General features: G+C 37.9%; 1 protein-coding gene across 1 annotated transcript in view; it reads left to right on the top strand.

Moving 5' to 3' along the window:
* Positions 1–23,166, top strand: part of LOC132123950 (brother of CDO-like) — a 29,462-nt gene extending 6,296 nt beyond the window's left edge. The window contains exons 2-19 of the mRNA XM_059534641.1: positions 5,774–5,898; positions 7,700–7,981; positions 13,134–13,280; positions 13,837–13,980; positions 14,062–14,355; positions 15,658–15,930; positions 16,708–16,973; positions 17,081–17,246; positions 17,603–17,662; positions 18,033–18,242; positions 18,716–18,894; positions 19,010–19,109; positions 19,194–19,316; positions 19,432–19,614; positions 19,719–19,921; positions 20,980–21,068; positions 22,093–22,244; positions 22,471–23,166. Coding sequence (XP_059390624.1) covers positions 5,790–5,898; positions 7,700–7,981; positions 13,134–13,280; positions 13,837–13,980; positions 14,062–14,355; positions 15,658–15,930; positions 16,708–16,973; positions 17,081–17,246; positions 17,603–17,662; positions 18,033–18,242; positions 18,716–18,894; positions 19,010–19,109; positions 19,194–19,316; positions 19,432–19,614; positions 19,719–19,921; positions 20,980–21,068; positions 22,093–22,244; positions 22,471–22,604 — 3,114 coding nt within the window. The 5' untranslated portion in view covers positions 5,774–5,789 and the 3' untranslated portion in view covers positions 22,605–23,166. The remainder of the gene's footprint in view (positions 1–5,773; positions 5,899–7,699; positions 7,982–13,133; positions 13,281–13,836; positions 13,981–14,061; positions 14,356–15,657; positions 15,931–16,707; positions 16,974–17,080; positions 17,247–17,602; positions 17,663–18,032; positions 18,243–18,715; positions 18,895–19,009; positions 19,110–19,193; positions 19,317–19,431; positions 19,615–19,718; positions 19,922–20,979; positions 21,069–22,092; positions 22,245–22,470) is intronic.
* Positions 23,167–23,280: the final 114 nt, after the last annotated feature.

The following is a 23,280-nucleotide window of genomic DNA, read 5'->3' as shown; positions in this document are numbered from 1 at the left end:
CAGAAGATTTTACACTGCATATGTAGTTAAATATTTCATTGTTTTGTGAATTTTCAGATTAACACGTAGACATGAAAATTGATTTAGTTCATTTCCAAAAAAAAAAAACTATGAGGAACATGCTTTTTTACTGTATCTGCTTTGGATGAGTTTTTAAATTAATACTTATATGAAGTGGTGATAGTTAAGACATTTGTAATGTCACAGAAAGAGTCTCAGAAAAGGGTGATTGCGGCTTCCACGAAAATATGGAGCAGCACTGTTTTTCGACGTTGGTAATAATAGGAAATGTTTCTTGAACACCAAATCAGCATATTATAATGTTTTCTGAAAGATCATAAGGCACTGAAGAAGACTGGAGTATTGGCAGCTGAAATTTCAGCTTCAACATCATGGAAAAAAATACTTTTAAAAATATATTAAAATAGAAAACTGTTATTTTAAATTGTTTTGATATTTCACAGTATTTTTTTATCAGTTAAATGCAGCCTTGGTGAGCATAAGTGACTTCACTCCAAAAAAAGACAAAAAAAACTTTTGTACTTTTATCATTGGAAGTTTGGTTGAAATGGTGGTTCATCTGATTGCAGACAAATATATTATCAGCCATAACAGAGCATAAATATTGAGATATTCTGTTTATAGAACATTAAAGTGTGTTGTTAATCTGTAAGGAGGCCATAATTTCACTAAATTCTCCCTCTGAACTGAACATTCTACATTTTTGGCTCCTTTAGCCAAATGGCCAGCAAACTTCAACCATCCACCTTCTCAATTTTCCCCCTCTTCGGTCAATCGCTAGATGACATCCACTCTCTAATTTGGATCCCTAAAGCTTCCCTCCTACTCCCACCCTCACATCCACTAACCACTTTTGGCTATCCAGCTCCCCCCAGCCAAAAACTGCAGCCCTTACTTATCCATTGAGCTGCCACCATCAGCTCTTCCTCTGGCCCTTCTCAGAATCGTCTCTCCTTTCATAGGGGGCCGTAGGGTTATTGTCCGTGCACCGGCTCACTGCTTTACAATGACTCTCCACTCTATTAAGGTGCGTTCTGCCTGTTACCGTCGCCCAGAGCAACGGGCCTCCCGCATGGCAGATATGCGCTGTGGCATTGTGGGCCATGAGCCCGCACTGGCAGTTGAACCCAGCACTCCTCACACTTGACACCGCATGTGTTTATCTAAGGTGGGGGGGTGGGTATTGTGATGTTTGGAGAATCAAGGATGGGTCGGGGGGGTCTGAAGGACATAAATAAGGTGAAGGGAGAAGGGTAATAAATATTCAGAAGGAGCTAAACCCCACCTCCTCCCCTCGCTTCCTCGTTACTCTTCTCCTCCCTCTTTGCGGAAAGCAGATGGAATGTGATCGGTAGAAGGGAGGCCCACGGGCAGCCGAGAGCGGTTTTATCCAATTAGTAGGGTTGTCAAAATGAATTTCACACAGGCTGGAGGACAATAGTGACCAGAGTGGCCCTAGAAGAAAGGACTCCATTTAGTGACAAAGAGGCATTATGAAGTCACTTCAGTATTATCCTTTTCGTCTTTCTTTCTTTCTTCCTTTCTCTTATAAACAGAGTCTAAATGCACATGCCTTTGTATAGCCCTTATCCAGATGCTCAGATCAATGCGATCTCTGCTCTCTAAAGGGGTCACATACTTACACCACAGCACGCTTTTCACTTACAGTATTGTTTGACTCCCCCTGTCTGTGCATCTTTGGTGGAGAAGGAAAAAAATGGCAGCACTATAAATTATTTTCAGTTACAATTGCGACTTGATTTGAATGTGAAGTGTTTGTCTCAGAGGCGATGACATGAGCTGGATTGCGCATATGTGTCTAAATGAAGCATGTATGTGTTCAAGGGGATAACTTCTGACGCCTGAGACAGGTGGCTTGACAGCCAAGGAGACACTATTGCTGCCTTTTCCAAACCTATAGGGCAGCTGTCCTGTTCCTGTTGACAGCACAGCTTTGTTGGCTCCAACGAGCCTGATAGTCTGAGTGTATATATATGCAGTTATTTATTTGATGCAAACATGATGTCTAATTTTCACAGTTGGATTGATTTGGCTCATCAATAAGGATGGCATAGAGTCATTTGACTTATCAAATCAGTTCTGTGCTATATGTAAGTTTTTATGCTGCACAAACATGAACATTTAGTAGTTTGCGATAGGGCTGAAACGATTCCTCGAGTAACTCGATTGCAAAAAATGATCGACGCATATTCCTCTGCCTCAAAGCCTCTTTTAATTTATTTAAAATCTCACGTCAGGTTCTATCGCAATGATTTTTTTAATGTCACACAACGCGTTTACATCACCCACAAAGCGGAAGGAGACACAAGCGCTGAGTCTGAAATGACATACTGCAAGGTGTCAGCAGTGTTTTGATTTGAGGATGCGGGCAAACGTAAAGAGAACGTCGTGTGTCCATTGCAAGATAGAGCTGGCACACCACAACTAGGGCCCTATGATTTCCACGATGCAGAAAACGCGGAGGGAATCGCGGAATCTAGTCATAAAAACGAATTTTACAGTTTAACGCGGAATGGCACGGAATTTGCCAAATTTTGAATGAATTAATCAAAAATAGGTCATTGCCCTTACATCAAATCACGATATGGACTAATATCTGTAAAAATTAAGCCGGAACAGTCTATCTAAATATGAATCCTGCATGTTCTGCATGTCTCTGTTAAGGAATGGAGCATTTATCACCTTTATCACACACACTGAAGCGTGTGTGACGCTCCGGTAATTTCAGCATCTGCTGTCTCACTAAATTAGACGTGAACACATGAACAACATCTCCAGAACTGCTCTGACAGTTACTTTATGTGCATTTGATCGTTTGATTTGAGTAAAACTAGCGTCACATCACATACACAGAACTGGAAAAGGTACGTCAACCCGTCAAAATAAAAGTCCGGTTAAAGACTATTGTTCAGCAGAATGTTCTTATTCTACAGTACTACTAAAAAAAAAATCAAACTTTTTTTTTTTAAGGTTTAATCACACAACATTTCTTCCATGTTTTATTTTTTATAATAAATCCCCTTTGTTTACCAAAAAGTTAAGTTAATTTTCAATAATTAAAAGATAAATTAAATTAATGTTTCATGTGTTTAATATTTAATGTGCATCTCAGAAAATGCTTTATTTAAAACCCCAACTCAATGGCACTTAAATGCACTTAATTCATCTGTCAACTTTATTGTCATTGTTCACAGTACAAGTACAGACAGAGAAACAATGGGTAATGATTAAATGTTTATTTTTTATGTATGCATTGCATTCTATGCATTTAAAAAATAAAAATATTTTTTTTCTAAAAAAGGAAGCTTAGTTGTTCATTTTAAGAGACCCAGGAGTCTCATTTTCTCTTGCATAATTAATGTCCTACAGTCCTAGTTCGCGATCTATTGAAGATGGTTGTTGTTATGAATTCTGTTGATTTAAATAGGTGGTCAAGGTAAAGTTATCTAGATGGCTAACATATATGAGGTTTTGATGAAAACTGAGAATCATGTTTATAGTCATTAAGGTAAATGGGTTTACAAATCATTTGTTAAGAAAACTCAATTATTAAAAATATATATTGCTACAATTATTTTGACTTATTTATTTAGCTATATTGGCAGGGCATATTACAAATCTGAACTACTTTCTCAACTAGTCTAGTAGAAAAAATAATTATTGAGTTCTACCAATGTTTTGCAGCAGTTTATGTTCACTGTAAGTTTGTTAAAAGACATTTTTAATGTTTCATTGATTGAATGATTGATACTCTGGTACACAACAGCTCTTAAATATGTGGTCATGGTAAAGTAATATAGCTTTCTAAATTGAGATGAGATTTTTTTGGCAGTTGTGAGAATTATGTTCATAATGATCAAATTGAGTGGATTTGAAAATATCAAATTATTCGCAAAGAAAAATATATATTTTTCATTAAATATTAAGTTCTTTCTGACAGATATAAAAATATATTGATAAAACAAAGTATTTTATTATTGTGATTTTATTAAACTTTTATACATTTATTTTATTTTTATTTATTTTGCTAGTCAAAATATTTGAAGGGCAATCTTTGTCCTTGACCAGTCCAACAGAAAACAATTACTGTTCTTAGTCGTTCTTAGTGATCGGTTTTAGCACTAATATTAAAAAGAGCAATCGAGGACCTGATTAAAGCTGATGACTTACAGAGTTTTAACTAAGCATAGATAACTTGACTAAATAAGTGTTTACTTAAATTGGTAGAAACTAGTTGTTGGCCTGCTTGTCAAATTGGTGTTTGCTCAGGTCAGTATGATCTTAGCTTCACAGTGAGGTTTTCTGGTCTGCCTGGAATCAGTGTCACGCCGGTTCCACTTCAGAGACGAGAAACAAACATGCTAATGTTGTAGCGGACAGTAAAATCCATCAGCATTTTAACACATATGGTAATTAAAATGACGAGTCCAACTTTTCCAAATCAGTCAGACTAAATAACATCTCTCTGCAATGCTATGCAGACAGCATAACTTGTTTATTTCTGGTGTTGGAAATGGAAAAACATTTGTTTAGGGCCAACCCCAAAGTCTGTAAATGGCACACATTCTATTCCGTCTGCAGAGTTTGGCTAATAGCTAATGGCTATGTACCTACCAGCTCCATGTTCCCTCCCATGTTTAAGTTCTCAATCTTTCTGTGAGGCTTCATTAATCATTACTTACAATTGATGGGAGTAGAGTTGTGTGTGTGTGTGAGAGAGAGATTTGCAGTCTGGGAGCAATAGACCACCCTCTTCCTCCTGACGGGAAGTTGTTAGTTTAACCTGACAGGAAAGAATTCGGGAAACTTGGCAGTAAGAGTCAAGGGAGAGAAACGCTCCCTTTCCTGCATTAACTGTTAATACACTAACCATTACTCTTTTTCTCCCTCTCCGCTCACTCTTTCTCCCTCAGTTTGCTTTTTTGTAGGGATCACATTTCACTACTCAGTACTTCCAGAAAACACAAATGATATCACCCCATTGTTCTTTGTGTGCAGGTCTTTTTCTTTTGAACCCGCCTGTATCTGTTACACCTGAGTAAGGGGGCTCAGATTTCCCCCTCTTCTTATCTGGGCACCCGTCTCAACAGTTCGACCCACCAAATGTGGGTTCAAGCGGATGTGTGTTTCAGTACGTGTTCTGTGAACTTGTAAGATAAGATTTTTTTAAGTAGCAGTAGCAGAACACCATTTTTTGTTTAATATATTAAAATATAATTTATTCCTGAGATGCAAAACTGAATTTTCAGCAGCCATTACTTGGTCAGGCTTCAGTATCACACGATCCTTCAGAAATCGTTCTAATATTCTGATTTATTGAAGAATTTATTCAAGAAACATTTATTATTATTATCATAATTGAAAACGGTGATTGCTTTTTCAGGATTCTTTGAAAAGAATGTTCAAAAGATCAGATATATAAATATTTTGTAACATTATAAATGTCTTTATTTTCACATCAGATGAATGTGTCCTTGCTGATCAAAGTACTAATTAAAAAAAAAAAAAAAACTTACTCATTGCTCTTCAAAATGAGTAGTGCATAATGTTCCTGACTTGTAAATGGATTTCTTTCTGAATTTAGTCTCTCTTCTTGTTTTTGTCAATTGTTTGATTCAGATTGTGAGATGTGTATGTGTTGGTTATTACTATTCTCACCACATGTGCAACTAGTCACGCTGACTACGTTTTCAGCTGATAACCTCTATTTCTTTCTCGCTCCCTTTAACAGGGGTAGTGTATGGAAGATGTCTGGGATATTGGATTGGATACCCTGGGAAAGGAAGCGGAAGATTCGAGTGCTGTGTGCCCTGGGTGTGCTGCTGTGCTGCCTGAAGAATAGTGCAGCTGTTAGAGGTGGGTTTCTGACATCTTGGTTCTTCCCTGTCTGTTACAAGGCCTATTCCCACCATAACATCATAAAATTGGCTTCATTTGTGTTAGAACAAACTGGGTTCAGATCCAGCACCTATTCAGGGTTTCCGCGGGGCATTAAAAAGCATTAAAAGTCCTTAAATGGATTTTGCAAAAATTAAGGCCTTAAAAGGCATTAAAAAGCATTAAATTTGATTCCTACAGGCATTAAATTTTTTTATAGTTTTGAAGAGAATTTTATATCAATTTCTTTGAATATAGCCTTCATAATTAATAATTTTATTTGCTTTCGGTTTGGTAATTGGTTTCGGCCGGAGCAAAATTGCCGTGATACGGAGGTGACGCGGGCGGCGGGCATTTTGTACAGTGGTGGATGAGGTCTGAGGAAAAATGGGAAAGTGCAAATTCCAACTGAAGTGGCTGGAAAACGAAAATTTCAAGACATGGTTGCAGCCTGTTAGTGGTAAAAATGATGAAGGATTTTGCGGTGTTTGCAGAAAAGCATTTAAGTTGGGGACAATGGGAATTGGCGCCGTAAAATCCCATATGCAGTGTGACGGCAACAAATCCGCGGTAAGAGCAAAACAGCAAACTACTATGTCTAGTTACTTTGGCGTGACCGACAAATCTATAAGTAATAACGTTACGACGACAACTGATGCTGTCACCACCGTTTGTGGAGCAGCTAACATTACCACAGCAAAATCGAGCGATATTCGATCAACGTTTGGCTCGAATGCGACTTTGCAGGCGGAGGTGCTCTGGTGTCTGAACACAGCTGTCCATCTTCTCCGAGAGGCTTCTCCATAAACAAGGAAGTAGAGACATGCAACATAAAAGAAGAAACTGTTGAGGCCCAGAGACTTGTCTGTGACCAAGTGCATGCTTTAGGGGGGGTTCTCAAAGTGTCCCTCACAAAGGAACTACTGCATTCTGTAGCCTCAGCCAGGACCAGATACAGGATCTACCTTGATGAGGAGAGGAGGAAGAGAGAGGGTGCCATGCGTGGACTAAAGAGAAAAGCTTTGGAAGATGAGTTGGAAGAACTGAAAAAGAAAAAGGGGGTGTTGACGGTCATGTGCGCCAGCCTTCAGAAGGACGCCGATCAACTAGCTGAGCAGGCCGAAAACAAATCGAAAACGCTCATGGCTGAAATGATAACAAAATCTAATACTCTAAGGAGGAGATTCAAGGAAAAGTGCTGTGAATTGAAAAATGTTGAGTCAGAGTTGGAACTAAAATCGACTGAATTAAGGCACATGCCTTAATAAACTTATTTACACAGTAAATGAATGTGCAATTTCTATAGCTCTTGCTTACATGTATGTACTTTGAATACATAAAGTTCCAGCATTTAAAAAGTTGAGCTTATTGAAGAGCTGTTTTTGTGATGATAAAATTATAAATACAATAACTCTCTTTTTGCTAATTTTGAAATATCTCCAAATAATTTAACAATTAATTAAGCTGCCTCCTGAGCCATTTCTAATTCAGTTCTGAGTTATATAATTTCATGATTGCATCATCATCAAACTGGATGGTTGCAATTAATAATTTGAGACATGTCTATTTAAAATAAAACGATTATATCCGTATATAAAATATCCGTGTTAAGTCATGGGTCGTGTATGGCATTACAAATTTTAAAAATGGCATTAAAAAGGCATTAAAAAGGCATTAAATTTAATTTGAAGATACCTGCAGAAACCCTGCTATTATAGTCGTTTATTTTGGATAACTGATATATTTATTCACCATTATTACATCCCAATTTCTCTTCTAGATGACGTCCCTATCTTCACAGAGGAGCCTCTCTCGGTGGTACAGAAATTGGGGGGCAGCGTGACCCTGCGCTGCAGCGCCCTACCCAACCATGTCAACATCAGCTGGCGTTTGAACAGCAGAGAGCTGCCAACTGGGAGCAATGAGGAGCTGGGAGTGCTGGTGTGGCCCGGTTCGCTCTACATCCCCTCCCTTACAAACCTCACCGTAGGCAGATACCAGTGTGTGGCCACCACCAGCATCGGGTCCTGCGCTAGCGTGCTGGCCAACGTTACTGCAGCTAGTGAGTACACACACACTTTTACAAACCTCAGTCACTTACATTGGTTGTATACATATTTACACATAGTGTTGAGAACTTTGAAGATTTTCTGTGCTAAATTCAAAAGGCTCTGCAGTGTGTGGTTGTATGCCAGAGCGAGTGGTACTGCTAGTGTGTGTGTGTTTGCCCCAAGTAAGTCAGTGCTAGAGTACAGAAAGGGGCATGTAATGTGACCCGACGTAATGCCTGTGCATGTGTATATGCGTGAACCATGGGCCCCATTAGTGAAGGTCCTCCTCCATGTCCTCCACTGCTTGTCTCTTCATATACAGAGACAGAACCAAAAAAAGAAAGACAGAAAAAGAAACAGCACGTGAATTTTGTTTAGGGATGGGTACCGAAACCCGGTATTAAAATGGCCCCGAGGCTAAATTATGAAAGACCGTAGTATCAGTAAGATCTGACGGTATCGGTTCAGCTTTCAGTACTGGAGGGGAAAAAATTAATGTACTATGTATTTTTGCTCAATAATGTTACCGTGCACATTTTATCTCACCAAACATTTCTAATGTGCGATCATATTAAGACGTCTGTGAGATCTGCGCACACACACACATAAGGGGCCGTTCACATATCTCGTCTTTTGCGCGCTCAAGTTTGTTATTTCAAATTTAGGTGCGCGGTATACGCGCTCATAATGGAAGCGACGCGGTCGCACCGCATCGAGTTAAAAACATCTCAACTTTTCAGAATGCCGCAAGTGCACCGCAGGTCATGTAACTTCCTCACCTTTTCCGTAACAACATTGAAAGCTCAGCCAAGATGAAGGAACAGCTGATAGCTGTATGTGGATTTTTTTATTAATTTAGTAGCAGAGCTACTGCAAGCAGTTTTTAGTGCTGCAAATCCATTTATCCATTGCTGAAATTTCCGCGTCTTCATGGAGAGAGCAGGTCATGGTTGCTTAGCAACGGCAGACTCCTCAGGAGAGCAAGTGCCCGAAGGCTTTGGGGAAAAAAAATCAGAAAGCGTCGTGCCTAGCGTTTTCCACGTGTTTTTAAACGCGATATGTGAACGGCCCCTTACAGTACGAAAACTCCTGCTTAATACAAAGAGTGACGATGGCGGAGACAGCAAAACGTTCCAAAGTGTGGTTATTTAGAGTTGATGCAGACAACGCTGGTTGTCATAAGTGCAACAAAATTATTGCATGTAAGGGCGGAAACACAAGCAATCTGTCAAAGCATCTTTCAAAAGTGCATTCTGTGCAGACAGAGAAATGCAAAGTTTTCGACTGCCTAACACAACACAAAGTACCGCTAAAAATACCGTTAAAGTACCGGACCATTAAGCAGTATCGGTAAGAGTAGTAATACCGTTAAAACCTTAACGATACCCATCCCTAATTTTGTTAGAGTTTTTGCATATATTACCATTTAAAAGTTTGGGGTTATGGTAATTTGTAATTTTTCACAATAAAATTATTCTTACTGTATTTTATAGTAAAACAAGAGTCTCTGTAAGAGCAAAAATATGTAAGAACATTTCCAAACCTTAAACTTTTAAATGATTATGCATTGGGGTTCAAAAGTGTGTAATCTCTACTCATTTTCTCCTTTACCACAGCGCTTTCATTACCAATCATATTGTTAGCATAATAATTTGAGTGAAAATTTGAGCAATAAAAAATTAAGTGTCTTAGTATTTGCTTTGTCTCCCTTTTGCTTTAATGGCAGCAGCACTCATCTGCATGATTGCCACAAGTTTGTGTAAAACATGATGATCATGTTCTCCAGCATGATTTGAGATGATCCATTATAAGAGCATCTTGTGCTTCACTGGAAGCGAGAACAACTGATGTCTGTACAAAAGAGTGTCACATGATCACATTTTATTTAATTTTTGACCTATAAAAATGATGAATCGCTTGCTTATTTTACATCATAATAAATGTCAAAATCCTAAAACCCACAGTTTATTTACAGTTTTGTTTTCATAAACCATATGTAAATATGTGCCACATCCGAGATTCTAAAGAACTCTGTTTGCATTCATGCGTGTTTGTGTGATAGTGTGAGCAGTGTAGGTTTGGCGGGACTAGTCGAGGCAGGATCTTCTGTCAAGATCAGACGCGACATGAGATTCTTGACACCATCTTCACCTCCACAAAACAAGCATGCTTTACATCATCCACCCTCTTCATTTCCCGCTCTCAAACTCTGCGTTTCTGCTCATGGCATTTAATGGTGCATTGGATTTCAGTCTGCTCAAAGCTCAAATGTTTTTTTCCCCTTGACTTTCAGCCTCCCTGATTTTACTTTGACTCGCGTACATTTGCGAGATGTAAATGATAAGGACTATGAAAAAGGAGTTGAGAGCTAGGGTCGGGCAGATGTGAGCACTTAGTTGGGGCCCCTCGCTCTAATTTAATAAAGACCTCCTCCTTTACTCAGCCAGGGGTTGGATGGTTCCTCGGTGAGAGCGCTGCGTGTGATCGCGAGCCTGAAGTTGTCTCACGTCTCCATATTTCAAAGCTCTGCCCATTTGTTTTTGCTCTGTGAAAGAGCTTGGCTCTCCCTGGTTTCCATCTCTGTAGGAATCCTGTCTGAAGCGTCTCCCACCGGGGAGGCCGTTGCCTGCCTGAGCATTATTTCAAACTCTCCTCTTAAATTCCTCCGCAGACAAGTGAGCCTCCCGTGTCCTTCCAGCCAAAAACATTCCTTTCGGCACTCTCCCTTTTCTTCCCTCTCTCGCACACAACACACACACCTCTTCACATATGTTTTTGAAAACATGCCGTAACTAATTCTCAATAAACTCTTGGGCAAACTTTTTTCTTTGTCGTCTTTTAGGGCTACGCAGAGTATCGTCAGAGATATTCCACACAATAGTTACTGCATCAGCTCTTTATGAGTTTTAAACATCATACAAACATGAGCACTCATACACACACAGGCTCTGCGGCCCCAGACATAAAAATGATGAATGGTAAGTAACCGTGCAGCATGTATGAAAGCATTGCCTAGTGGAGTTGGAAATTGCATCTGATCTGTTTTATAAATCCTGCATGGCTCCCCACTTTCCCTGCTCTCCAGGCCTCCAGGAGACTTAGAATGTACTGCACGCACGCAAACAAATCACACATTCATTCTTTACCTCCTCACATGCACATACAAACATATTAGAAGTATATAAACATCTGTTTCATAGTTTTTGCTTTTAGTCTGCCTCTGTTTTTTCATTGATTCTTTCTTTCACTGTAAAACATTTTAAATGCTGTCCATACAAGTCATATGCTATGTTCCAAGTCTTCTGTTGTTATGTGATGGCTTTGTGTCTGTGGAAAAGATGGAAATTGGGTATTTATAGACTGGCAACCTTTATGCATTTATTTAATCAAACATACAGTGAAAATAGTAATATTGTAATAATATTGTAATATTGTGTTTTGTATTTTAATATGTTTTAAAATGAATTTTCAGCAGCCATTACTCCAGTCTTAAGTGTCACATGATTCTTCAGAATTCTTGTAATATGCTGATTTGGTGCTCAAAAGCATTAATTTGAAAGAATAATATTTTGTAACTTTTGTGTGTTATAAACGTTTTTACTGTCACTTTTGATAAGTTTAAAGGTGCTTTAAACTTGTAAGTTTTTGTAAGTTTTTGACTTTACTAAAGCATAAAAATACCGTGATATGTTTTAAGATATTTAAGAAACATGCTAAGTTAACATACTTGTTTATCTGAAAAACTACAGTCAGATATTCTCCTTTGAAAATGTGTGTTCTGGGCCGGAATGTCGATCTCTGTTTTGGTCTGTGTGACTCCGCCCACTGCCAGTTTAACCAATTCTATTACGGCACCCCAGGTTGCCAGTTGGCGGAAAACACAGCGTATATAATTTCATCCATCGTCAAGTGTACTCATTCCTGTTGGTGTTGTCAATCTGGCAACCTTCTGTGTTCTCAAGTCTGAGGAGGAGGGGCCTGGTGAAAAAAACCCCTCTCCAATATTTTGAATTTGGACTGCAATACCTAGTTCAACCACTCGGTGACAATCCTACATACAACACATTTAAAGTGACCTTCTGAAAAACTTCTGAAAACTTTTAATATTATTATGTATGACTTTTATTGTTATTTAAAATGTTTAATGTTATTAATTGAATGTTTTCTCTCTCTTTTTTCCCCTCTTGCACACCTGAGGAGGGGAAGGAATGTTTTGAGAAGGGGGAAGTGAAGGGGAAGTCAGTCAGAGGAGGGGTTAAAGGTGTACACTGAGGAATTTAGGAAAGGTGTGCGGCGGTGGGGGATGCTGGCAGGGTTGGGCTGTAAAAAGACCCTGATTGATTTAGCAAATGGATCGTTCCCCCCAAAAAAACATTCTCCACCCTGCTCTCAGCCTCATACCCTGGAGTTCTCATCTCCCAAGAAATTATTTCAAAAAGCCATTCCACATTTTCAGAGTACAGATGCAGCTGGTGTCAAAAAGTTTATCAAATGCTGATTATTTAAGGGCTCATTTCATCCATCACTGTATGTCTGGTTCCAGGAATACTTAAAGAGCTTTTTTTAAACTTTACCTCACAGATATTTCGGCTCTGTCGTACATGACTTTGAGAAGTATCAGGCGCCAAGGAATATAACTAAACTCTGGAGAACAATGAAACGATTTGATTTGTGAGAGGATAAATGAACAGTTGGGGAGATATTTGATCAAGTTCGGGGGTTTTTCAGGACAGCGCTGTGCAATTTTCCCTGTCTGCCTTTGGAAAATTTTTCCCTTCTCAGAATGACACACAGACTCACTTAAGTGAGTTATTGCATTTTGTTGCAACCCAAACTGCTTTTCCTCCCTTGAAACTTCAGATGATGGCTGCCCTTTAGCCTTTGACCTCATTTTAGCCTGGGCTGACTTGTGCTTAAGGAAGCTAGACTTTCTGTCTCTGTTTTTCAGGGCTATTGGGTGTCTCCCCATTTGATATCCCAGTAAAAGTCCTAAGCATATGCACTCTAAAGCTTCTCAGTTTCCTGAATGGAATACAAAGAGGCTTTCAACTTAGAAATGCTCAAAACAGACACTTGGATATTCGAGATTTCTATTGCTTTTCTTGGTGTAGTATATGTGCTAGATGGTTGAAAAACTAACCATTCTTGTGTATTTGCATTTAGAATTGCGTGATTTTGAGCCAGATGACCAGCAGGAGATTGAGGTGGATGAAGGGAACACAGCAGTGATCGAGTGTCATCTGCCTGAGAGTCAGCCGAAAGCTCAGGTCCGCTACAGTGTCAAACAGGAGTGGCTGGAGACATCTAAAGGTATGTTTTACTTGTTTTTTTGGCTCAACATATTCACCATTTTTGCTCAACATACGCCAGTTGTCCTCACCAAGGGTGAGATAGTAGTCAAAATTAATCAATAAAAACGTTTCAAACATTGTTTTTATTGTTTTAATAATATTGTTTTAATACTCAGTATTAAGTATGCTCTTCACATTCAGCTAAAATTTAAACTCTGTTTTATCTGAGCCATCATTGGATCTGTTACAATTGACACAATTTGAATTCAAATACAATTTCAGCTTCAGTTATTTCTGCCATTTTTGAAATTCACACTAGTTGATTCTGGTATTTGGGTGTTTGACAGCTCTCATCTCGTTGAGAGTCATCAAGTCTTTGTGTGTTGTCTAGTCTTGTCCACACAGCAAAGCGTTGACTTATAGCATGATTGTCTTTGTTGCAGTTACTCTTGCTGTTCATATATTTAGATCACTGCTTAGATTTAAAAAATGTTCCAGATTCTTAATCTTTCTTAATCTGTTTATACTAGCATGTTCTACAGATGCCAATCATTGGTTCTCTGATTGTGTCCTAGGGAATTACTTGATCATGCCATCAGGAAACCTTCAGATAGCCAATGCTACACGGGATGATGAGGGTCCTTACAAATGTGCTGCTTACAATCCTGTCACCCAGGAAGTAAAAACCTCCATCTCTGCTGATCGTCTTAGAATACGACGTAAGTGGATACCAAAAAAAACACACACTTTTTGTAATTTTTGTTGAAGTAAAATTGAGTAAAATTTATTATCCTGTCTAGGTTCGACATCTGAGGCTGCACGCATCATTTATCCACCTGCGTCTCGGTCCATTATGGTGAATAAAGGCCAGAGGCTTGTGCTTGAGTGTGTGGCTAGCGGCATTCCCACTCCACATGTCACATGGGCTAAAGATGGTCTGGACTTGCGAAATCATAACAGCACCCGCTTCTTGCTTAGCAACTTGTTGATTGATGCAGTAAGCGAGAGTGACTCCGGGACTTACGTGTGTCATGCTGATAACGGCATCGGTGTTGCGAGTTCTGCTAGGGTGCTGTACGACGTGCAGGTGTTTGGTGAGTATGATTGCTAGAGTTTCACACAATGGGGCTGCAGGAGTTTCATCTGTTATACTTTAAAATGCACTATTAATGCATTAAGTATGATGACAATACAATATTTTTGCAGTATTTGTTAATATAAATGAGTGTTACTTTATCCATTTTATTAATCTTTTTTAGCATCAAATTGTATATATCAACATTTACTAATTTATTCTGAAAAAACATTAATTACCAGGTAACAATGTTTTTTTTATACACTGCCATTCAGTAGTTGAGAGTTGATACAATTTTGAAAATGTTTTTAGAGAACTCTCTTGCTCACCAAAGTAGCATTTATTTTATCAGAAATTCAGTAAAAACAGTAGTTTTGTGAAATATTATTGCAATTTAAAATACCAGTTTTTTATGTTAATAGAAATAATCATAGTAATACAAATATTTAAAAATGTAAATTATTGTTGACACTTAATTTTCAGCAGCCATTACTCCAGTCTTCAGTGTCACATGATCCTTCAGAAATCATTCTAATGTGCTGATTTGATGCTCAATAAACACTTTTTCAGGATTCTTTAAAGAATAGCATTCATTGTATATAAAAATCAGTTGTATTATTAATATCTTTACTGTCACTTTTGCTAAATGTAATGCATCCTTGCTAAAGACAAGTATTAATTTTTTTTAAGGTCTTACTGATCATAATCTTTTGAATGATAGTGAATTAAATCTATACTTCATATTTGTACATATTAAACTAGATTAATAAATTCTTTGTGTTGGGGAATCAGAGTGATAACCAATACATTAAATGATATAAAATGGGCTATAAAAAGCAGGAACCAGAGCAGTGGTGGAACATTTTATGTGTGTAGTGGCACAATTTCAGCTTCCAGTAATTTAACACTGCTTTAAGAAAAATAAGCAAAGAGAAAATAGTTTATAATAAGCATCCAAATGAACCCACAGTACATTTACTGAACAGAAAGAGCATGTTTGTGAGTGTGTAGGGTTGAGTTTCTGAGACATTGATGAGATTGTTTTTGTGGCATCGTCTCACGGCAGCTGTGATTAATCAAGCCGCTCTTGCTGTTGCTCTAATGAGCTCGAGTTGATTCACTAGCAGCCAACCATCAAGTTTTGGAAGAGGGTGAGAGAAGCCAGTCTATCTCAGACTCCTCTGCGGCAGCATGCCATCACAAACAGCACTCATGCTTTGTGCTGTTAAACCAACAAAATGCATGTTGATTTATGCTGTTCAGCATTTATTCTGATGTTTTGACATACACCTGTCTGAAATTCCCTTCTTTTGTCTTTCAGAGCCTCCCCAGGTGCGTGTTGAGCTGCAGAAGCAAGACATTGCATGGGGTGACACGGTGCGTTTCAGCTGTCAGGTGACGGGCAAGCCCACACCCACTGTGGTGTGGCTCCACAACGCTCAGCCTCTGAGCCCGTCACCACGGCATCGGATGTCCTCGCAGGTGCTGCGTGTGCTTAGTGTCGGGCCGCAGGACGATGGCATGTACCAGTGCTTGGCGGAGAATGGTGTGGGCAGCTCACAGGCAGCCACAAGACTCCTCACTGGCCCAACAGGTATGATACTTTATTAAAAAATTATAATAAATAAAAATGATTTGTTGATTCTGTTCATTTATACTATTGCTGCTACTACTACTGATAAAAATAATGGCTATTATTATTAATATTGTTTATTTTTATAAGTGAATAAAAATTATAAAATGTATATTAAAATGCAATAGTGTAATCATTAAGTTTTTATTGTATAATTATTAACTACTTTTATTATTAGCAGTAGTAGTAGTAGTTGTTGTTGTATTCATCACTTTTTTATTATGTAGTTTTAAATAAATGAGTGCTATCAAATCGATTAATTGTGATTAATCGAATCCAAATAAAAAACAATTACACTAAATGTGTATGTACTGTGTATATTTATAAGTATATATAAATACACATATACATGTATATATTTAAGAAATATATGTAATATATATTTATATATAATATTAACCATACATGAATATGAATATATATATATATATATACACACACACACACAGGTAAATATATACATGTATGTGTGTATTTAAACATACATATAAATATACAAAGTAGTACACACGTATATATTGTGATGTGATTAATCGCTATTTATCGATTTGACAATGCTAAACATTTATTAAACTAGTATAATAACACATTCATATTAATAATAATAATCATATTTCTATTAAATTATATTAATAATCCACTTATATTAATTTATTGTCCATTATGTAATACATACACCTGTAAAATAAACATTGATTGATTTATTTATATTTTTTTGTTCTGCAATGCTGTCTCCAGTTTCAGTGCCCTCAAGATCAGACAAGCTCCCCCTGATTCGCCCTCTGAGCCCAGATAAGGTGTTGCGGGAACAGCCACCATTGAAGCCCATGGCCACCAGTGCAGTGTTGCCTTTCGACTGCTCTGAGGTCAGAGTCTCCCCAGCTGAGGCACCAGTCATCTTGAGTCAGCCACGAACAGGAAAGGCCGACTACTATGAGCTCACCTGGAAACCCCGTCATGATGGAGGAGCTCCTGTGTTGGAGTATGTCGTCAAGTACAGAAAGGTACAACACTGCTCAGTTCATTCTTACAGTGTGATCTGCTTCATTTCATCTGTTTGTCATGTGATTCCATTCCTCTGATTCATTGTTTGTACTTTTCTGTCTCACAGGCTGGAGAATCTCCCGGAGAGTGGACCACTAACACCATTTCAGGCTCCCAGCTCAAGCTTACACTGACCAAACTGCAGCCTGCTAGCCTCTATGAAGTGGAGATGGCCGCTAAGAACTGCGCTGGACTTGGACAGCCTGCGATGATGACTTTTAGAACAGGCAAATGTATGCAAAGTTCAAAATGACCTTTCTGCAGTCACGCTTGAAAACTAGTTTTTATTCTCCTTAAAGGTGTTTATTTTTTGTAATGACGCATTTTCTCACGTATTACTTGACTACTTAACAAATAATGAAGTAAATTAGCAAGAAATATTGATTTACAATTAAAATTATTTCATGCCTGAGACAGCTTTTTGGGACATCAGTCAATTATACACTATAGTGGTAATTATATAAAAGCATTTCACCACAAAATGCCACAGTTTACCAATCAGAATCAGGTTTACTACAGAGTAGAAAATTGCACTTTAATAATTTATTTTTAATATATATCTAAATGTCTCTTTAATTTTGGTCTGCAGGGCGAAGAGGAGGACCCATAGGCCCTCCAAAAACACCAGCGGTGCCACCTCGACTCTTGCGTGAGTTTACTTTAGCTTGTGATATAATAATATATTGTGTAATATTTATTTACAGCTGCAGTAAAGTACTGAGAAACTCTAACATTAAATACAGCTGAAATTGTAAAAATATTTGTTGTATTTACATTTTATCAGTCCCTAATAGTAATTAATTAATACAATATTAATACTAATAATTGATTAATACTATTCTTTTTATTAATTATGCTAACATGAATGTTCTCTTGATTTCTTTCAATCATAAATGAAGTATGAGATTACAGTAAGTGTGTTCTGTGTTAGTGTTTATGTACAGTGTGCATGCATACACACTCTCACTGAAAGTATTTGTTGTTTTATAGACATTTTTTTATTCTTATTGTCTTCCCAGCTCCAGAAGCTCCAGACAGACCCACTGTCTCCATGGCCACAGAGACCTCAGCCTATGTGACTTGGATCCCTCGTGGGAACCGCGGATTCCCCATCCAGTCGTTTCATGTGGAGTACAAGAAACTGAGGAAAGGCAGTGGAGAGTGGGAGATGGCTGTGAACAACATCCCTCCTTCTCACCTGTCAGTCGAGATAACAGACCTGGAGAAAGGTGAGATTTATGTTAGTTTCACATAAATGAAGAAGATGAGCAGTTGATATAATGTTCTCAGGGGCCGATAGCGATATATGGTGAACTATAAATAAATATATATATATATATATATATATATATATATATATATATATATATAATACAAATTAATATATTTTATAATGCTTAATGTAGTTAAATTAATTAAATGATTAATAAATCACTTTTAAATGTGCATATTTATGTGACATTTTTAATTTGTGTAAAAAAACATTTAAATGTAAATTGACAATACAATTGACAATTAAGTAGAAATTGTAAACTTTAACATTTGATTTTAAATACATGTAACATCAGTTATATTACTCTTAAATGAACCATTGACAAACTAATTAGGAAAAGCAACTGGCCAGTCAAGATAAAGTTTTAAGTTATAGAAATGCCATTGGACACATGAGAAGGGTATGTTTTTATTTCCATTGCATTTGCAGGAACATCATACAAGTTCAGAGTCTTGGCTGTTAATGTGTTTGGAGCGAGTTCACCAAGCGCTCCCTCTAAAGCCTACACAGTGGTGGGCAGCGGTCCACCAAACCGACGTCCCATCGATGGTCCCTACATCACCTACAATGAAGCCATCAATGAGACCACAATCATACTGAAGTGGACGGTAAGCATTTTCTTTACTAAACACTTTGACATGGTTAAATGTAAGAAATGTGAGCTGTTTGTTGTCACAGTGGCATTGTCAGACCTTTAAATAAATATTTCTGATCTTTCTACAGTACACATCAGTCAATAACACTCCCATTTATGGCTTCTACATCTTCTACCGACCCACCGATAGTGATAATGACAGTGACTACAAAAAGGACATAGTGGAAGGTGAGTAATGTACTTCCGTTATTCTTTCATTTTCAACTATATATTAAAGAAATATGAAATGTGATTGTGTGATGCTCTTTTTAGGTGACCGATATTGGCATTCCATCACTGACCTACAGCCTGAGACGGCTTATGACATCAAGATGCAGTGTTTCAACGAAGGAGGCGAGAGTGAGTTTGGAAATGTCGTCATCATGGAAACTAAAGGTGTGTGTCCTTCTCCTCTTAATCACATTGTGAACAGCACCTCAGCCAATTTGTAGAACAAAGATCTCGTCTGACCACACAGATCTTAAGTCTTAACATCTGTGTGTACTTACAGCTCGCCCTCACCAGAGGACCATACCTCCAGAGACATCGTCGTCAAGGCCCGACCATCCAGGAAACCCTGTTCCCCGGCCTGGTGATCTGCCTTACCGTATTTTGTGCGTTGTTCTTGGAGCATTAGTTTTCATCATTGTGGCCTTCATCACAATCTGTCTGTGCAGAGTTTGGGCCAAACAAAGTAAGTGCCATTTTAGAAACATGAAAACAGTTATTTATTAAGAATCCAAAGATAAGATAGTATGACTCTCATAAACTATTAATTTGGTATATATTTGATTTCAGAACAAACTTTAGACATGCGCTTTCCAGCATTGGCAGCTACAGTTTCTCCATGCCAGTACACCATGGTACCGCTGCAAGGACTGGCTCTTGGTCGACCCTGTCCTGTAGACCCCCACCTGACCCCTGCCCACACTATCTATGCTCCTAAAGGAGAATATATTCCCAATGGGAAACATACTGCACAACACCTTCCTGGACACCAGGTAATTTTGGCATTTTGAATGGTGCTTAAAGGGGTCATGAACTGCCTTTGGTTTTCTGAGGTCCACTTATAATGTTATCAAGATTTCTACATCAAAAGACATTATAATGTAGTTATAAGGTATTTTCTGTTCTGTTTTGACCCCCCTTATGGGAATGCTCCATTTGAATAGGTTTGGCAGATTGTTGACTCGGAAGTAAACACCCACTGTTACGATTGGCTAACAGTTGTGTATGTTTGACAGCCTACATTCTGCACAGATGGACGCTGTTGTGATTAAAGTTAAAAATGCATAAATACTCAGTACATATCAAATGTTCTGTTTAACAGACAAAGCAATAGTGAGCACTTAGAATGAAAAACAGGTACTCATATTTGTCTGTTGCGACATTACTGTCGGATCCAAAATAGTCGCCACAGCTTCGTCTTTTAGTTTCATTGTTTTTGAATGAAACTTGCGTCAAATTTTGCCTTGTTTGTAAACGAATCCATGGTAAAATGAACTGAACAAAGAACCAAGCTATTACGGTCTGGAAAAATACAAATAAATGTTTCCTTATGTTTGAATCAGGAGGCGATTTTCCTTAACTTGACACTGCACAGAATCTTATTGTTTTAAGAGTCATCTTTATTGTTGGGTTTCTGTGTAGACCTGCGTTTGCATCTCTCGTTATTTACATTATGCGCCCACATTAGTCGGCAGGGTTAAACAGGCAGTAGCAGAAGGCATTGATCTTCTGTGGAGGAGGTGTTTAGCCACACTATTACGTCATAAAGTGCAACATTCCACAACCTGCCGTTTTGACAGATTGGTTTCAATTCAAGCAGTTTTTAGACTAACAAGAAAATTTTGAGTTCTGAAACTTATAGGTTGTTTTTATAGTACAATGACCTCTTATATGTCAAAAGATCAGGGGAATTTTTATTACTCAGTTTATGAGTTTTATGTTTTTTGATGTCCAGCACATAGTTGTAAAAGTAATAAGCATCTTGAATTGCTGTTTTAAGCCAGTGAATGAAGATATTGCATTGAATTGATAACCCTTTAAACTCTTGTAGGACGACGCTGATTTTGAGTTGGAGTGTGATGCATTGTTGCCTCAGAAACTTCCCAATCTGCAACCACATATCCACAATTGCTGTAACGGGTATGAATTCTAATTCTGCTTAATTTTATTATGAAACACCCATTTTTAAAGTGCCCCATATATAGGGTGGCCATATGTGTCGTTCATACGGGACATGTCCCAGCCAGGACTTTAATATTGCCTAAAACATCCAGAGTTTGACCAATAACATGCAGGTATTGTACATAATCGACCAATCGTGGGGCTGCGTGTGAGAAGGTGAGATCTAGAGGGAACGATCAAAGCGATGCAAATATGCGCACGTGTTTGTTCGTTCGATTGACTTGAAGCGTCGCTGCGAACAAATCCCAAAAAAAAAAAAATTGCGCCACAATGCTTCAGGTCAAACTAACAAACAAACACGTGAAAGCGATTCGAAAGCATAAGGAGCCGTCTGCTCTGCTCTTTATAGCTCTCATGAATGTTACACAACGATTAACCTGCACAGTGCAAATAGCCAAAACCTGGATATTTTAGGCAATATTGAAATCCTGGCTGGGACGTGTGTGTCTATGAACGGCGCATATGGTCACCCTACCCATATATTATGTTTGTATACATTTTATTTTTACTCAAATACATACAATGATTTAAATAAAATAAAATAAAAATATCCTACTGTACATTGCTGGCACACTACCTACCTGGAAATTTCAAATAAAATCTGCTTAATAGACCTTCAGGTTATATGCTGTATTGAATTTAACATGGATCAAATTTAGGCTGTGAAGGATATTCTATACAGTAACGTGCACTATAAGGTCCTAGATCACATAATTTTCATACCTTTCAAAACGTTTTTGGCTATTGAAAGTTTTTTGTAAAAATGTTTCATCAGCTGAATAATCAGTATGTTGTTAAACAACAGTACAATCCAGTGTACTCATTGTACTTCGGCCCCTCATAGCCTTAATTTCATTACTGTCAAAAATTACATTTTTGAGGAAGTAAAATGGGTTGTGAATGCTGTTTCATGGTGACACTGAGGTATACATTTATGTTTGTCTGGAAAACACAAGTATAATTTGATAGTCCTTTTTCTTAGGGTGCCTGGCTGTCCTGAAGAGGGATGCTGTGTGCCTGATGATTCCCCCTTGCAGGTCCTTAGTTTATCGGACCCTACACAGCCATCTCAGAGTCCTGACTCCATACAGCCCCTTACTGAAGCAGTTCACATAGAAGGGGAGCTCACTAGCGGTGCGTTCAGTTATTTCATGTATTACGATAAAGGCAATGTCAAAAGTACCTGCAATTTCAAAAAGAGACAAAATGAATGAAGGTGGCACGGTACAGTACACTCTGCAGCTACATACAGCTATAACTCTTCAAACTGTCAAGTTGAATCAAATTTTGCTTATGGAAATGCAACAAATATTTTTATATTTTTTAAAGTAGTCTGAATGCAATATGTTTTTCCCCACAGACTTGTCCCTGTTAACAACAGTTGATGCAGGCACAGACCGGTTGCTCCAAGATGCTGAGCAACACAAAGTGGGGACAGCTCAGAACATGAAACTCCTTGAGGAACAAGGGACACAAGATCCAAAAGATGGATGAAACTGTAATAAAAAAAGCAAATATTTATTTTTGTATAACAGATGCTATATTTAAGATATTTATGTATTTGTACATAATACAGTTTTTTAGAATTTGTAAATATAGGTTGTTAATATCAGATGTAATACGTATTTTGGTATGATTGTCTGTTACCACAAGGACATTTTTATAAGCATGCTGTATAAATGATCTACATGTGAGATACGAACAACCTGACACCTCAACACCATACATACAGTATCAGTAATAAGCTCCAGATTTTCCACTGGCAAGCATCTGTTGATGTCTGAAGTACAGCTAGTGGGAAATGTAATGCTTTTAGGGCATTATGATTATGATCCATTCATTAAGAATGTTAATGTGCAGTGCTTGGAGATAATTGACTGTTTAAAAACACTTTGCATCAAACATATTTGTAGTATATGTTCACCTTATATGCATACATATTTTATGCACAGTATGTTGTATACACATACATTTAGTGGCTTTATGGCATGTAGATGCTACTGTGAGGTTTAAATACTCGAATACACAACAAATAAACTTTTTGATTGTAACTTGTTCCAGGTGTGTCCTCAGTTTTAATTAAGGTATTTTGAGCGGTGTACATCTTGTCGGTACAGTGTTTTACAGCTTTGTACATCTGTTACTAGAATTGATCTATTTTCATCTTTAA

Source organism: Carassius carassius, chromosome 42 (genome assembly GCF_963082965.1).
Source record: "Carassius carassius chromosome 42, fCarCar2.1, whole genome shotgun sequence".
NCBI lineage: Eukaryota > Metazoa > Chordata > Actinopteri > Cypriniformes > Cyprinidae > Carassius > Carassius carassius.
Note: the sequence above shows the minus strand (reverse complement) of the source record. Positions and strands in the feature narration are given on the sequence as shown.